The 13088-nt window shown below is 45.9% G+C and overlaps 1 protein-coding gene across 2 annotated transcripts in view; it reads right to left on the bottom strand.

Annotated features, from left to right (window-relative positions):
* The window catches only part of PKHD1L1 (PKHD1 like 1), a 378989-nt gene that overhangs the window by 233771 nt on the left and 132130 nt on the right, over positions 1-13088 (bottom strand). For both annotated transcript variants that reach the window (XM_073679777.1, XM_073679778.1), the window contains exons 18-21: positions 12173-12316; positions 9962-10119; positions 9344-9457; positions 8585-8734 (exon numbers count right to left, since the gene is read on the bottom strand). In XM_073679777.1, the coding sequence (XP_073535878.1) occupies positions 8585-8734; positions 9344-9457; positions 9962-10119; positions 12173-12316 (566 nt within the window). The remainder of the gene's footprint in view (positions 1-8584; positions 8735-9343; positions 9458-9961; positions 10120-12172; positions 12317-13088) is intronic.

The following is a 13088-nucleotide window of genomic DNA, read 5'->3' as shown; positions in this document are numbered from 1 at the left end:
GTTGTTTGTGCCTAGGACCTTTAGGAGAGATTTGTTTGTTGAGTGTCATAAGTCTCGGTTGGCAGGTCATCCAGGAATTTCTGAGACCAAGAGACTTGTGGGTCGCAGTTTTTGGTGGCCTGGATGGCAGAAGGAAGTCATTAAGTGGGTGCAATGTACTGTGTGTGCTAGATCTAAGTCTTCGCATGCTCCTGCTGCGAGGTTGCTTTGCCCTCTGGAGGTTCCTAGTGCACCTTAGACACATATGGCTATGGACTTTATTACTGACCTTCCCCCCTCTGAAGGTTTCACGGTCATCTGGGTGGTCGTGGACCGTTTTAGCAAGATGTGTCACTTGGTTACCTTCATCAAACTGCCTTGCGCTAAGACACTCGCTAAGGCCTTTGTCAAGGAAATTGTCAGACTACATGGCGTTCCTACTGACATTGTTTCTGATAGGGGACCTCAGTTCGTGGCTCGTTTTTGGCGTGCCTTTTGTGACAGGTTGGGAGTTCATTTGTCGTTTTCATCCGGATATCATCCTGAGTCTAATGGCCAGACAGAAAGAAAGAACCAGGATGTTGAGCAGTTCTTGCTTTGCTTTGTGGCAGACAATCAAAAGGGGTGGTCTGAGTTTTTGCCACTTGCTGAATTTGCTCTTAACAACCATACATCCTCTTCTGCTGGGTGTTCGCCTTTATTTTGTTGTTCTGGGAGACATCCGTCTTTTGGGTCATTCTCCAAATTGGTATCGGCTGTGCCTGAGGAGGAGAGTTTTTCCGGTGACTTGGAGAGAGTTTGGACGGATGTGCGTGGTAATCTTCAGGAGGCTAACAAAAAATCTAAGAGGTACTTTGATAGGAAACGGCAAGAGGTTTCGTTTGCTATTGGTGACATGGTTTGGTTGTCCTCTAAGAATCTGCGATTGAGGATTCCTTCGAAAAAATTGGGTCCCAAGTTTGTAGGGCCCTTTAAGGTGCTTCAGATAGTTAACCAATCTGCTGTTAGGTTGGAGGTTCCTACCTCCTGGAAGATTAATCCGGTGTTTCATGTTTCTCTGTTGAAAAAAGCTGATGTGTCGGTTGGTGACGCCTCTGCCACTGTTCCTCCGGTGGTGGAGGACGGGGAATATGAAATTTCCCGCATCCTAAATTCTAGACGATATAGAGGGAGTTTGCAGTATCTCGTCGCTTGGAAGGGTTTCGGACCCGAGGATAACTCATGGGTGAGGGCGGATGATGTTTCTGCTTCCAGACTTGTCAGAGCGTTTCACAGGAGGTTTCCTGATAAGCCCGGTCCTAGGGGATCCGGAGGATCCTCTTAGAAGAGGGGGTACTGTTAGAACTCTCCTGTTAGGTTTTTTCTAGTTTGCTGGTCACATGACCATTTTTGCCTATTTAATCCGGCTCCGCCCTCCTGGCCTTGCTGGACTTCATTGTATTTTCTACTCTTGAGCTAGCTTAGTACTCTGTTACCTTTCTCTGTTAGTTTTGCTAGGTCTTCTGACCTCTATGTTCTATGTTGTGTGTTTGTCTTTTACTGCTACAATTTCTGCTAGGAGGTGTCCAACTTTATCCCAGTCCCTAGTTCTTGTAGGGATCCCTCCCTTGCATCTATAGGTCTTCGTACAGACTAGCCGAGGACTTTAGCGGGTCTGATCGCAGGATCAGGTTCCCCGTTACATAGTAGGGATCCAGTTTAGTTCTATTGTAGGGACAGATCTCCTGTCTTTCCTTAGTGCTTGTAGCAGAACATAACAGTAGCGGGGGATGACCAAGTTGCTACATATGATGTTGATGGGCACATCCGCCTTCTCAGCCCAGGAAGCAGCTACAGCTCTGGTGGAGTGGGCCTTCAGGTTCTCTGGAACTGGCAGATTGCTAGAAGAGTACGCTAAGCCAATGGTGTCCCTGACCCACCTAGCTATGGTCCCCCTTGTAACCTTAAGCCCTTTCCTAACCCCCTGAAATGAGATGAATAAGGCGTCACTTTTTCTCCAGGCCTTCGTCACCTCCAAATACTGGACTAATACCCTCTTAACATCTAAAGTGTGAAGCTTTTGTTCCTCTGAATCTCTAGGGTCAGGATAGAAGGAAGGGAGAGTAATTACTTGTGTCCTATGGAATTTGGAGGCTACTTTTGGAAGATAGCCTGGGTCTGGTCTTAAGATTACTTTATCCATACACACCTGAGTGAACGGATGGTTAACTGACAGCGTGTGCAGATCACTAACCCTACGAGCTGACGTTAGAGCTACCAGCATGGCTGTTTTTAAGGTGAGAATTTTCTCCGAAACTTCCTCTAAGGGCTCAAAGGGAGGCTTGGTTAGCGCTTCTAGAACCAGATTAAGGTCCCAAGGAGGCATCCTTGGAGTAGGAATGGGTCTATATCTACTGCAAGCTTTAATGACTCTGATGATCCACCTATTTGCTGCCAAGTCGCAATGATATAGTGCCCCCAGAGCTGATACTTGTACCTTAAGGGTACTGGTGGCTATCCCCATGCTTAAGCCTTTCTGAAGGAATTCCAGGATGGTCCCAATAGGAACCCTCCCTTTGGCGGACTGACCCGAGGTAGACAGAAATTTAGCCCAGGTTCTGCCATAGATCCTAGTCGTCACCGGCTTCCTACTCGCCAGTAGAGTAGTAACTAGACCTGGAGAAAACCCCTCCTGAGTTAGTAGTGACCTTTGAAAATCCAGGCCGTCAAATTCAGGCCCGATCTTTGGGGATGGAAGACTGGGCCCTGCCTTAGGAGATCTGAGGTGTCAGGAAGAACCCATGGATCCGCTTGGGACATTCTCTTCATCCAAGTGAACCATGGTCTCCTGGGCCAAAACGGGGCGATCAATATAACCCTCACCTGTTCTTCTCGGATTTTCCTTAGGATAGTAGGGATCAGCATTAGAGGGGGAAAGGCATTGGCCAGGGTAAGGTCCCAAGAAATTTGCAGCGCGTCCACCGCAAACGGCTTCTCCTTTGGATTCAGGGAGCAAAAGATTTTGGTTTTCCGATTGTGTTTGTTCGCAAACAGATCTATCTGAGGTTGCCCCCATCGGCCAACAATCTGCTGGAATACCGCTGGATTCAATTCCCATTCTCCTTGTTTCAAGATGTGTCGACTTAGAAAATCGGCTTTTACGTTCTCCTCTCCTCTTATATGCAGCGCCGAGAGCGTGAATAGATGACTCTCTGCAAAACGAAGGATCATATCCGCTACTAACATCAGAGGAAGGGATCTTGTACCCCCCTGACAATTGATGTAGGCGATTCTCGTTCGGTTGTCTGACATTATCCGGATGTGATGACCCTGAAGAAGAGAACTGAACTCTACTAGCGCATTTCTGACTGCCAACAGCTCCCTCATGTTGCAGGAGATCCACCAATCCTGCGAGTTGATTACTAAACTTGAAAGGAATATTCTTCCATCCAGGCGACCTCAGAGCCGTTTGTCTGCTGTCAGGATCTCCTGCTGAAGACGTCTGGAATGGAACTGGGCCCACTGAACTGCTGGGATACAAGATGTCATCGTACCCAATAGAGACATTGCATTTCTCAAGGTCATGGATGGATTGCTGATTACGCGTGATATGAGGGAACTGATCTTCAGTTTCTTGTCCTCTGGCAGAAGACAAGTCTGGTTTTCCGAGTCCAAAATGAGACCCAGGAATGATTGAACCTTTTTTGGTTCTAGTCTCGATTTTTCTAAATTTAACATCCAACCCAGGCCATTCAGACTGGCCATGACTTCCACCAGAGCCAGTGCGCAGTTGTTTTGATCTGCCCACCACTAAAAAATCGTCCAGGTAAGGGATGACTAGGATATCTTTCTCCCTTAGATGCGCTGTGACTTCCAGGATAATCTTTGTGAAAACCCTTGGAGCCATGGAGATGCCAAAGGGAAGAGCTGCAAACTGAAAATGCCTTGTGTGCTTGCCGAACCGTACAGCTACCCTCAGAAACTGTTGGTGTGCAGGAAAGATTGGGACGTGGTAGTAAGCGTCCTTCAAATCGAGGACGTACATATAACATTCTGGAAACAACATTTTTATGGCCGATTTTATTGATTCCATCTTGAATGGCCTGTAAATCAAATGGTCGTTCAGTTTCTTCAAGTTGACAATGGTTCTGAAGGAGCCATCCGGCTTCTTTATTAGAAAGAGAGTTGAGTAAAACCCTCTCCCTTGCTCGGGTACAGGTGTTTCTACTAGAACCCCCTTCACAAGCAGAGTGAGTACTTCCTGCTGCAGGGCCATCTGCTCCCTTAAGCCTCTGGGGGCTGAAATCCTGACGGTGTCTCTGGGAATGTTTTTGAACTCCAACTTCAACCCCCTCCTGATTATCCCTAAAATCCAAGCACTGGACGAGATTTTTTTCTCAGGCGGGAAGGAAGTGGGACAACCTTCCTCCCACCTGGGGAGGTCCGCCACTTAGGGGCTTTCTTATTCTCGGAGGATGGACCCCCGAACATGAAGCCTCTGCTATTCGGCTTCCTGTCTCTCCAACCACTTTGGTCTCTGGGAAACTTGCTCCGATTATATTTCCTCTTCCGAAAGGAGCTCTTATATCGGGGAACAGACACAGAAGGAAACCCATGTTTCTTGTCCGCGGCCTTATCCAGGATGTCATCTAAGGCCTTCCCAAAAAGAAAGTCCCCTTTGCAAGGGATTGAGCAGAGTTTAGATTTTGACTGCACATCCCCTGGCCAGCTCTTGAGCCATAATGCCCTACGGGCTGCATTAGAAAGATTTGCTGACCTGGCAGCCAACCTAACTGTATCTGCCGATGCATCTGCTAGGGAGGCAGCCGCCCCCTGCAAAAGAGAAAGACCCGACACAATTTTCTGTCTAGAGACATTCCCTTTGATCTGGTCCTCTAACTGTTGAAGCCAGATCATCATAGACCTGGCGGTGCAGGTGGCTGCCACTGCCGGTTTCAGAGCCCCTGCTGAGGAAGCCCAGGCCTGTTTTAGAAAAGACTCCGCCTTTTTATCAAGCGGATCTTTTAGGGTCCCCAAATCTTCAAAGGGCAGTGTGGATCTTTTCGAGGACTTCGCAATTTTAGGGGTTTTGTCCCACTTAGCTGCATCCTCCTCTTCAAAAGGGTATCTCCGCTTAGAAGAAGAAGGCAGCTGGCCTTTCCTTTTTTTCCCATTCCCTATCTATAAGAGTCTTGATCCTCTCGTTAACTGGGAATGTGCGTCTCCTCTTCTGATCTAAGCCCCCGAACATGACGTCCTGAACTGTTCTGGGAGCTTTGGCATCGGCAATACCCATAGTCACTCTAATAGCCTTGACCAACCTTTCAGTATTGTCCACCGAAAAACAAAGCCTACTCCCTCCATCATCATCCGAAGACTCTGATGAACACGATGAAGAGAGGTCAGAGGGGGAAGGATATTCCCTCGTGAAACGGGACTCTACTGATTCCTCTGAGTCCGAGGAAACCCATTTCTGCTTCCTTCTCTTACGAGAGGTCAAGTTCTTTAAGGAATACCTGACCTCCGTCTGGATTAAGGTTTTTAAATCCATAGAAAAACTAGGGGACTCCTCTGCTATAGTTTTCTGGATACAATCAGAGCAAAGGTTCTTAGCATAGGAGCTGGGAAGAATAACTTTACATAATGCACACTCTTTATTCTTATTCTTGGAACTACTCTTTTTTGGTTCCTAACAACCAGAAAGAAATGAAAGGAGAGAAAAGAGAAATAACAGAGAAGAGCACTTTACTAAGGTGAACTTTCACGAAGATCACTCACCACACTGCCGTTCAGACTAGGGTACCGGAGGCAGTGGTTGCCGTTCACATGAAGGCTCCCATCTGGCGGAGGTGGATTCACGAGATTTCTTCTGACCGATTCTGCCGGCACTCATACGACCCCCACTGCTGTGGCTCTGATGATGGGAAGACTCCCATTGCTCCGGTTGTCTCACATTTTGCTTGAGCTGTTTACGCTGCTTAGGCACCTGTGGCTGCTGCTGTTCCTCCTGTGGCAGTGACAGCTGCTGCCCAGGTGACTGCGGCTCCTCACTCATGATGACGGAAATGCAGACACTGCCATCTTGACTGCTTCCCATCTCTATAAAGCATATGGGGGCTCTACCTCCTTTGGGCCCTTCCCCTTCCGGCAGCAGTGTGCTCTCTCTTTCTGTCATCTAATTTTGTCTTATACTTCTTTTTTTTTTTTTTTTTTTTTTATACATATATATATATATATTTTTTATTTTATTTTATATTTTTCACTAAAATAAATATACATTCATTTTTTTTTCACATGCCAGCTGGCGCGCTACGCCGCAGGATCCCTCCGGTGCGTGCGCAGACCCAGCGGCTCCCGGCGCACTTGCAAACGGGGATGTCCCTGGAAATCACACCCCGCGCAAGCGCAGACTCGGGCTTCCAGCGCACTCGTGCTAGGGCGCGACACGACCCCGCGCGTACGCAGCCCGGACTTCCGGCGCCCTACGTCACTGGGCGCGACGCGACCCTGCACGTGCGCAGCCCGGAAGGCCTGCCTGCCGGTACGCCCAGCCACGGCCACCGTGCGTGCGCAGACCCGGCCGCAGGACCCAGCGCACATGGGAGAGGACCCCGGAAGGCGCCCCCCCGCATGCGGAACCAGGTACCAGCAAGATGGGGCTGGGAACAGAGGACCCATCTGCTGCTTCTTCACGGCCTTCAGGCTGCATCGATCCCGGGATCCAACTCCAGATCCCACAAACAGGTAGGCGAGGCACCACCTAGAGAGGCTCCCATCAAGGACAGGAACCAAAACTGATGCGGAAGAGAGGTACCGCCTTTTTATTCAGTAGGTTCCTGTCCTTGGTGGGCGGATACCCTCTCTCAGGTGGTGCTGTCATGGGAGAAGGGGAAAAACAATCTTTTATGTGACCACAACTGCGAGACCGAGGGCTGGCTACAGTGCCGAGAGAGAGTGGAGTATGGTGAACAGAACAAACTGCTGGACCGTGAGTGAGGTGCAGGTAGAGATATTATGGTGGATTGAGAAACATGTGGTGTGCTCGGTGTCTGAGATCGGTCAAAAACAGCAGGCATGTGCACTTCCGTTAGAGCTGACGGGCTCCCACTCAGCCTGACTGGAGCGGGTAAACAACTAGAGGTTCTGCTGTTGGAGACCTGCGTGACAATACTTGCCACGGTAACAGAGGAGAAGGAAGTAGCAGCGGATGCGGTTGATGGGGCGGCGGATGGTTGTTGAGGTCTGCATTTTATCGCAATGAGATTGCCTGAATAACGCATGTTGATTGCGCATGTGAAGGTTCATGCATGCAGTAGTCAAATTATTGCAATTTTCCCTCTACCAAGTTTTTTTTTTTGCGAACTTGTCAGATATCGTGAGTTGGCTCATCCTTTGCGGTGTCAAAAAAGGCCCAGGCTAGGCAACCTTTTCGCCCCTGCGAGCTGCAGACCCGCAACCGCTGCTGGCCACAGCCAAAGTTATGGCTAAGGATGCAGTGCTCGTCATAGTTGCATCACTCCGTGTCTGCGCCGTAGTGTGCAACGTAACATCCTCGTCTTCCTCCTCCTCCACCTCCTCAGATGACCTACTCAGCTGTGTACCTCTGGGTTCACACCAAGTGGGATCTACAACCTCATCATCATCCTCTCTTCCTCTCTTTTTTCCCATTCCTTGGCCTGAGAGTCACCCTCCTCCTCTTCCTGCCCTGACAGCACAGTACAGTCCACATGAGCCTCAGGTATCTGAGTCTTATCAGGATCACCCCCCTCCCCCGGGGGTTAACATCTGGTGACAAGGGTCAGGATGCTGCTGGGACCCTACTATGCCCTGCCCCGGATCCAACCTTAAAAATTTTTGGGCATTGGTGCAGATGCTTTCCTCCTCTTGAGCCTATGGATCTTTGGAGCAGACTTCTGATGCCCATGGCATAGAATGTGTGAACAGCTCTGCAGACTCGCCCATCTCTGGTTCTCTACAGTCAGTTGGGCGGTTGGAGAGTTGTGACACGGGGGAAAACCAGGGTAATTGGGGTGCCAACTCTGAGGACTGCATTGTGTGTGATGTTGAGGTGGAGAAAGACAAGGAGAGGCCACTTCATGCTGCGACTGCCATCCACTGGAGCACATGTTCTTCTGACCCTCATCTAAAAGGCGTACCGCTGTGCAGCTGCCAAAGAAAAGGAGTGGAGTAGCCCGTCCAGTAACAGAAGTTGTCAGTTGTGTTTGTATAGGACGTGACGGTGTGGTTCACTTGTGCTCTTACTAACATTGCCACCTACCCCACATATACCTTGAACACCAAGCCTATTCCCCCTTCTACCACAAACTCGCTTTTTCCCACTTATGTTGCTCAGATAGTGCGGTTGGAACATGCTATTAGCAACAAATAATTCGATTTTTTACTGTTGATGAGGCCTGTATTAAATAGAATATATGCTCCAAACAATTTCAAACTGAGATATGGCCTACTGTATCACGTTAGTAACAGAAGACAATTTTTTTTTTACTGAGGATGAGGCCTGTATTTAATAGTTTGAAATTGTATGGATACACCCCTTTAATAACATTTATTAATGCTTCTCCAAAAAAAATAAATGGTAAATAAATCAGGAACCCCCCGCTCTTACCTTACTGTATGAACCTAGTAAGATAGAACCGTATGGTAACTGAGTCACTGGCTTCAGCTCGGTATAATCATACAGGTTCTGGGGGTTCTTCAAGGAATAACGTCCACAAAATGGTTCATTCTCAATTGTTAAAGTGCCCCGGTAGTAAGTCTGTAGAGAGATTGAATAGTTATTAGGGAAAATGTATACATAGAGCGAAAAAAAGTACAACAGGTAAAATAAAAAGTAAAAAGTTAGCACTGTACACAACTGCACGCAACGGTGTAGCAGAGCAGATTTTATAATTTGTCGTTATTGTTTTATAAGGTGTTAAAGGCTATGTTGTCATTTACTATTGTCACATATCATCTAAAATTAAAACTTTGCAAATATGTGTTCTTTAAAAATGTCTCACGGTTTTGTGTATAACATAATTGTCATTGCTTCCTAATTTATATACACCGAGCTCCGTTATTGTTCTGTACATTGTATAGTGATGAAGAAGGCAGAGATAGTAATAAACCATTACTGCCATATCTATGGGGAGTCTGGCTGTGTCTGACTATTGAATCTCTGCTCCCATCATTTTAGATCATCATTGCAGGGTAATATGCGGACCACCTGGGTGTTTAAAGTTTATGGGAGGTTGGCGAGTAGTTAAGAACTCCCTCAAACAATGCGGTCCCAAAGAGCAGGATATGAAATCCATCTCTGCTCCACTTGTATGTATTATACTTGTGAACAAAAAGAAAAAATATGTTCAATTTCATCTTTTCATACCGGGTTGAAATCTGTTTCATAGTTCCTGAAATACTTGACCGATGAACTTTCCTTCTGTTTAGCTATGGCGTCCGGACATTGGGCGCTTACCATTTCCAATAAAACATTTTGCACCTAGAAGAAGCAAATTGTATTAGTTGATGCATGCAGGCATGAGAGAATAAACCTTTCGTTTAGAGCAGGCAAGCAAATGGGCAATGACAGGAGCAATGTATACTGGGAAATGAGGGAAGGAAAATTCCTGCACCTATAATGCTGGCAGAATGCTGAGAAAGAGGAACAACCCACTGAAAAAAAAGTAAAAGGAAAGTTACAGAGCATGATAATCTGGGTTGTTCCTGGATTATCAGCAAGAGCAGTTTTATTTGTTTTGGGGGATGAGAGAAGCAAGAACTTGTTTTTCTGTACGTTTTCTGTTAAAGGAAATGTATCATTTAATCTTCTGATTCAGTATGGAGGAGTCTGTGCATACTCATAAATCTCACAGTATAAACTATAACCACAATTTCATGTACTATGAGCATTGTAGCAAATGCAGAGACATACAAGTGAATATCCCAGTGGTAAAGGCCCTTAACTGTGTCCAATCACTGCCAATTCATCTGTTTCATGACTGACCTCTAGAGAAGACACATTAGCTGACAGTGGTGTGGAGTAAACATTATCCCACACTAAAGTGAAGGTCTTCATGTCAGGAACACCTTTACTTTGCTCTTCAATATCCACTGTAATGTTGCTTTCACCCAGAATTATATAGGAAAGAAGTGGGAAATCACCTAAAATGATCACAAATCATATTATTATACACTAGTTATCTACATTGCACCAAGAATGACATCACAAATGAATTAAAGTTTAAAACACTGAGTCCTGCACCATCTCAAGTCTTCAGAGCACAATCAGCCCTTATTCTGCCCCAGTATCGCTGATTAAAGCCTAATCAGAATAGCACAAATAGAAATTATTTCTCCAGCCACAAAATAGCATTTACAATGCTTATGTGACACCGCTGTTCCACGCAAGCGAGAGATTTAGAGTGGCCAGACAGTGCATGATACATGCGTGGCTTGGGGCTGGTTATGCTGGACATTTAGGAAGACTGGATAAGTCCAATGAACCTTTATCACACTCACCCACAAGGCAGTGTTGAACTACCCTACATCTCCTCCCCCATCTCTGTCTACCACCCTACCAATGCTCTTCTTACTGCTTTACCAGCCTATATCTCTTGCTTCTCCCTACCTATCTACCACCCTATTTGTCTTCTCTACATTGCTGCACCACTCTACATATTCTTCCTGATCTCTACTTACCTCCTTACCTGTCCTCTCCGTACATCATCCTACATTTCCTTCCTTATCGCTTTCTACCACCATATCCATCTTCTCCACAGATCTGCACTGCCCTACATGTCCTCCCTCATCTCTGTCTACCACATTCTACACATCCTCTCCACAGTGCTGCACCACCCTACATCTCCTCATCTCTATCCACCACCCTACCAGTCTTCTCCACAGTGATGTACTGCCCTATATCTCCTCCCTCATCTCTGTCTACCATCCTACCAATGGTCTTCTCGATGCTGTGCCGGCCTACATCTCCTGCTTCACCCTACCTATCTACCACCCTACTTGTCTTCTCTACACTGCTGCACCACTCTACATATCCTTCCTGATCTCTACCTACTTCCTTATCCATCCTCTCCATGCATCATCCTAGATTTCCTTCCTTATCTCTATCTACCACGATATCCATCTTCTCCACAGTGCTGGACTGCCCTACATGTCCTCCCTCAGCTCTGTCTACCATTCTACAAATCCTCTCCACAGTGCTGCACCACCCTACATCTCCTCATCTCTATCCATTACCCTACTAGTCCTCTCCACAGTGCTGCAAAGCTCTACATCTCATCCTCATGTCTATCCACCACCCTACCTATCCTCTCCACATTGCTGCACTGACCTACATCTCCTCCCTCATCTCTGTCTACCAGCCTAACCATCTTCTCCACAGTGCTGCACCACCGTACATCTCCTCATCTCTATCCATTACCCTACTTGTCCTCTACACAGTGCTGCAAAGCTCTACATCTCCTCCTCATGTCTATCCACCACCCTACCTGTCCTCTCCACAGTGCTGCACTGACCTACATCTCCTCCCTCATCTCAATTTACCACCCTACCCATACTTTCTTCAGTCCCGAACCACTGTACATCTCTTCCCTCATCTATAGCTACCACCCCACCCGTGCTCTCTTTTCTGCTAATGATCTAAGACTAACATCTAAGACAAATGATATACTAAGACAAACCTCTCACATATAGGCTTCTCTCATGCTACACTAGTTCTCTGGAATACAGTACCCCTCACAATTTGGTTAATTGCCAGCCTTGTGTAGTATAAAAGATAATGTATACGGTTAATGCATATTGCTCCTCGCCTAGCATTGTCTGGGTTCTACACCAGACTCCAAGCTTCCTCTTCCAGGCATGTGTCCAATGCAGCCAATCATTGGCTGTATCTGTGACCAACTCTGTATTCTCCACTGGGCACGTGGACATGTGACTGCTGCAGCCAATCAGTGGCCACAATGGTGCAAAAAGTACAAAACCTTTAAAAACCCTGTGTAGTAAACAGTTGTTCATTGGTTACAATTTTCTACATATCCTACAAAAACTGGATGGTTTGTTCAATTGCTCCTCATGTACTAGTTCTGATATATCTGGCATATAGTTTCTCCTGATGTATGATGATGACCATCACAGGCATCAGGTGGCAGCTCAAGATTTTCATTTATATATTTGATCTTTTCTTACTGTTTTTAGTTACCTCTTTGTGAATTGAAAGTCACAGTGTAGACATTTTCTTCATCGAATGATTGCTCTTTAACACTGACTGTATCTGGCTGTATAGACCATAACTTGTTTAATGCAGCTTGAATTTGGAGAGCAGTTCCATCAGCTGATAATGGATCTATGAGTAGAAAAAAGAAAATACTTAATTTACAGGTTGGACGTTGCATTGGGAGATAATAACACAGCTCTTATGAACAGTCCATTTGCAGAAGGCAGAATAAATTTAAAGAATGAGGTAGTTAGATAGATAGATACTGTTTAATTCAAAATTATTCACCCAAATGCAAAATTTACAATCTCACTTCTGTTTGCAATAAACCAATAGAACAATAACAAAATAAAATGCTCAACAGCTAGTATAACAAGTGGTTTCTCCAAATTCAACACAAAATGCCACTTTTACTGACTACTGTAGTCTCAGAATTATTCAACCCTTTTATGACAAGTGTATTTAGTACTTAGTAGTGCACCCTGGGAGAGAACAGACTCCATTTTGTGAATGTATTATACATCTTGTCTTATAACTCCTGTCATCGTGATCAAATAACACTGATGGGCAGGAAAGTTTCACTTTTCTTTTAATGTCCCTAAAGTTCCTATTGGCTCATATATCAGCGGGAACCTATCTTTTGTCTGTGGCACTATTTAATCTTGCACTGTATTTATAAACCAAAAATCCTGACTACACCATACAAGGATATGCTCTAATGATTTCCAAAGCGCTCGTAAAACAAATCTTATTCATTTGGAGTTCTAAAGACATAGAAGAGAGTGTATTTCGCTCACATAATTTGGTGCCGAAACCCGGGATCAGACGTGCATGATATAATATTAAAATACATTCTGGACTAAGCAGGTGATATACAGTGCGTCAACTATAGATAGAAAAT

Source organism: Phyllobates terribilis, unplaced genomic scaffold (assembly GCF_046119375.1).
Source record: "Phyllobates terribilis strain yellow unplaced genomic scaffold, ASM4611937v1 Scaffold_4__5_contigs__length_816908805, whole genome shotgun sequence".
In the NCBI taxonomy this organism is placed as follows: domain Eukaryota; kingdom Metazoa; phylum Chordata; class Amphibia; order Anura; family Dendrobatidae; genus Phyllobates; species Phyllobates terribilis.
This window is presented reverse-complemented; position numbering and strand designations above follow the sequence as displayed.